Consider the following 3,942-nt stretch of genomic DNA (forward strand, 5'->3'; position numbering starts at 1 on the left):
ACGATGAAAAGTCCGTTATACGAAATTTTTTTCACAAGCCCTGCACCGTGAGGTCGACGCGCTAACCACGAGACCGCCGGGGCCGCCTGTGCGCTTGCTACAGTGAAAAGCCCCCCCCGTTGTGAAAAATCTCTTGCCGCAAACATGATTTTGTTGTAGAGGAGTTTCACTTGTACGTTGCGTGCGCACGTCTGGACCTGCTCTGGTTGAAGGTGTGTATCCTGAGTCGGTGATGTTTGTACTTCTGAAGAATCTTCCTGGTTTCTTGGTCCGTGTTGAAGGAGTTCATCAGCACGAGAGGGACGTCGGCATCGTAGGTCTTGTTCAAATGCTGCAAAAAAACGGGGCGCGCGCACTCTTCACAAGCCCCGCACCGTGAGGTCGACGCGCTAACCACTAGACCGCCGGTGCATTTGCTACAGTGAAAAGCCCCCCCTGTTGTGAAAAATCTCTTGCCGCAAACATGATTTTGTTGTAGAGGAGTTTCACTTGTACGTTGCGTGCGCACGTCTGGACCTGCTCTGGTTGAAGGTGTGTATCCTGAGTCGGTGATGTTTGTACTTCTGAAGAATCTTCCTGGTTTCTTGGTCCGTGTTGAAGGAGTTCATCAGCACGAGAGGGACGTCGGCATCGTAGGTCTTGTTCAAATGCTGCAAAAAAACAAAAACGGGGCGCGCGCACAAAAAGCAACAAGGAGAAGGAAGGAGGCCGGGGGGGTGAATTGGAGGAAAAAGGAGGACGACAAAACACAAGCCCCGTGGTCTCGCTGACCTCGATCTGCTTGACGGTGAGGTCGAGGAAGGTGTTTTCGTTGCGCACGCTGATGAGACTCTTGGGGCCTTTGCAGCCCATGCTGGTGCCCAGGCCGCCGTTGAGCTTGACCACCGCCAGCTTGTTGAGGCACGCCGCCACGTCCGCCGGCACGTCGGCCGCCACCATTTCCTCGTACGCCACCACCTCAACAACACAGGAGCTTCCATCACGCGGGGCGGGGGCTTTGTTTTTCGATCCGCCGGGCGGGGCCGAACGATGAATCCATTTCAAATTGACGCGGCAATTTAGTGGTTGGGCTCGAATTTGGATCAAAACGTCAATGATGATTTCGATTTTTGGATTCTTTCGGTCTTTAAAACGAAAGAAAAACTGCGTGTGCACTGCGCATTTGCACTGTGGTTGAAACAAGAACATAGTTTAATACAAACCATGCTTTGGTTTGAAAACATCGCTAGCGCTAATGCTAAAGTCAATGGAGGATCGCGTATGCAAATGCAAAAATTTGCATGGACTTCGAGAGTGGCAGTCCGACAAATAACGAATATTCACAGACAACGGCTGCAGAAACACGTACACAGAGGTAAGCTAACGCTACGCAAAGGCACAAATTCTTCCCAATGTGTGAAGAAAACGATTCCCGTGACTAGAGTTCAATCACAACTTTTTTTCTGTTGGCATTTGAAGTGGCAAAAATAATGCAAAAAAATAAATCTGTGGCTTTATCACTTGGAACTTTTTACAAAACCATGATACGGAAACATGCGGACTACACTTCTCGAGCACTCAACTTATCTCGACACGAGTTAAGTAAGTACATGAAGCATAAATATATACAGTATGTCGAAAAATCAGGCTGGCCTGAAATGATGAAATGGAGTTATTTGTTCAGTCTCAGTTTGGAATTTCGTAAACACACGACGACAGACGACAAACACGGTGAGACGTGGCTCTTGGGCGCGCGCCGCCACCGGACCCGCCAGGTTGCGTCCTGACCCCAGCACGCGTTTCGGCGGGCCAAGGCCAGCAGGTGTTCAAAGGTCTCATGCTCGCCACCCGAACGCGATCGACTATTCCTGGCGCTGACCTTCAGTGGCGCCGCCGCTATTCCAGGAACGCGCGTGTTATGCACGCCGTGTTCATTTAAAGGGCCGGCGCCCCTACTTTTTCTTCACCGCCGAGAGTCAAAATGGACACGCACGCAACAAGCAACCGCGGCGCCATAGTTAAGGATAGAGGTGGATTTGATCGCTCGACTACAATTGTATATGTGTGCGTTTTGATGACGGAGGCTCTCCACGCTGTGCTTTTTCATCAGGGGTTACTCACGGCTTCCTCAGGCGGTCGGCTGATTTTGGCCCAGTCCACTGCAGGACCCTTGACCTGCAGGAACCTGTGGAAGAGCCTCTTGAATCCCTCAAAGTCTTTCTTGCAACTCTGAAAGCATGACAAGACAAAGCAGCGCCTTCAACAGGACGACGAGTCACCGCGTTACTCAAGTCATAAGCTCGCGTCGAGGGAAAAGACACACCAAGCGAGTCTGACATTTGGTCTGAAGCTTCCATTTTATAGTCAATCCCAGGATTCCTTTCATCCCCACAACCCCTCCAAAACAAATCGCCTATTTCACTTCGATGGAGAAAAGAAGTGGGCCCAGAACAGAGCTTTGAGGCGGTTTTGGCGTGACCTTTCCACTGACCTGTGCGTGGGCGTCGCCCGCGGTAGCGGCGAGCTCGTCCAGCTCGCGGCACATGGACTCCTCGTGCTGCTGCCGTAGCTTCTCCTGGAACTCAGTCATGGTTCCTGCGGTGAGGTCTGCGCACAGGAAGTGCACAAAAACAGGAAGTGCACAAAGACACACATTTGCATTTATTTACGTTTGATTTCATTGGAAAAGTCGGATACAAGGTCAGACTGATGGTTGGTGGGCCCCGCAATCATCTGTCAATGAGGTCAAGGAGGCTCTGACACTGACCAACACTCCTGGCCTGGGTGATAATATATCACATATGCTCCACTGCAAAATAAATCTATAAATACATACATGCGTACATATTGTGTCGACCTTCCGTACACAGTACCAGTCAAAAAGTTTGGAAAAACGGCTTCAAATTCACATTTTTTGAGGTCAAGACGATCAAAACTTCATCATGCAGAGATGCACGGACGCGGTTTTAGAACACCTACGATCGTTTTTATTTTTTTGCTAAAAGGTCACAAACAATGCTGGGAAACGGAAAACACATGCATGATATCAACATTAATAACACGGTGAAAAAAAAAGAAAAATACAGCCAAAACTGAACTATGATCGAGCAGAGCTCTATGGGATTAAAACCCTCATTAAAAAAAAAAACATTTTTGGAATCAAGTCATACATTTTCTGCAAAAAAAAAAAAAAGTTTTGTTCTTTCCCACCCCCACACCACCACCAAAAATGATTCCAAAAGCCACGTATTTTTCAAAAGAGAAGTCAAAACGTTTTTTTGGAATGTGTTTCCAAAAGTGAGAGCTCCCTGTTTGACAAAAAAAAAAAAAAAAAAGTTATATCGGCTGTTCAAGGCAGTTTGACTGACCTCTTCGTTCGTCAAGGCCGCACACACTCGTTTTTGGACGCTTCTTCTTTTTCAATTCACGACCTCAACACTCTGCCACAATCACTGACTCAAAAGTCGCCTCACTCCTGGTTGAAAAAGTTAGCGAGGCACAGCGCACTTTTTGAAGAACTTTTTATCCACCGATTTGCTACGGCGTCACGCGTACGCCACCCGCATCGCCTGAGACGGCTCGGTACCAAACCCAGGCGCCCACCCAAACCCCCGCCCCCCCACCCCCGAGCCAGATTCTCATATGCAACGCTGACCGAGAGAGTTAAAGAATCGAAAGAATGACAACCTTTTAGTGATCGGGGGTGGGGGGTAAATAGCAACTCACCCGCCACCGTCAGAGTCGACATGGCGTCACTCACGGCCGCGATTTTTCAGGCTGACGCGCGCACGCCGGCCAAAAGCGACTGAGCGAGGGGGTCACTCAACTCAACTCGCAAGCGCCCAAGGCCTCCTCCTCCTCCTCCTCCTCCTCCGCGCAGAGGAGGATCCCTGATTGACAGCCGTGCCCAATCACGTACAGTGAGAAACAAGCAAACAAAACATATGGGGGGGGGGGGGGGGG

At 49.7% G+C, this 3,942-nt stretch overlaps 1 protein-coding gene across 3 annotated transcripts in view; it reads right to left on the reverse strand.

The window, feature by feature from the left end:
- Positions 1-462: 462 nt before the first annotated feature.
- Positions 463-3,942, reverse strand: part of LOC109512634 (UTP--glucose-1-phosphate uridylyltransferase-like) — a 5,402-nt gene continuing 1,922 nt past the window's right edge. The window contains exons 1-5 of one of the 3 annotated variants that reach the window (XM_019864512.1): positions 3,706-3,835; positions 2,471-2,586; positions 2,101-2,208; positions 772-957; positions 463-650 (exon numbers count right to left, since the gene is read on the reverse strand). In XM_019864512.1, coding sequence (XP_019720071.1) covers positions 486-650; positions 772-957; positions 2,101-2,208; positions 2,471-2,586; positions 3,706-3,727 — 597 coding nt within the window. In that variant the 5' untranslated portion in view covers positions 3,728-3,835 and the 3' untranslated portion in view covers positions 463-485. Of the gene's footprint in view, positions 651-771; positions 958-2,100; positions 2,209-2,470; positions 2,587-3,347; positions 3,513-3,705; positions 3,836-3,942 lie in introns of those variants that run through there. The other 2 variants (XM_019864514.1, XM_019864513.1) reach the window with 2 other exon arrangements.

This window comes from Hippocampus comes, unplaced genomic scaffold, assembly GCF_001891065.2.
Source record: "Hippocampus comes isolate QL1 unplaced genomic scaffold, H_comes_QL1_v1.1 scaffold371, whole genome shotgun sequence".
NCBI classification, from domain to species: Eukaryota; Metazoa; Chordata; class Actinopteri; order Syngnathiformes; family Syngnathidae; genus Hippocampus; species Hippocampus comes.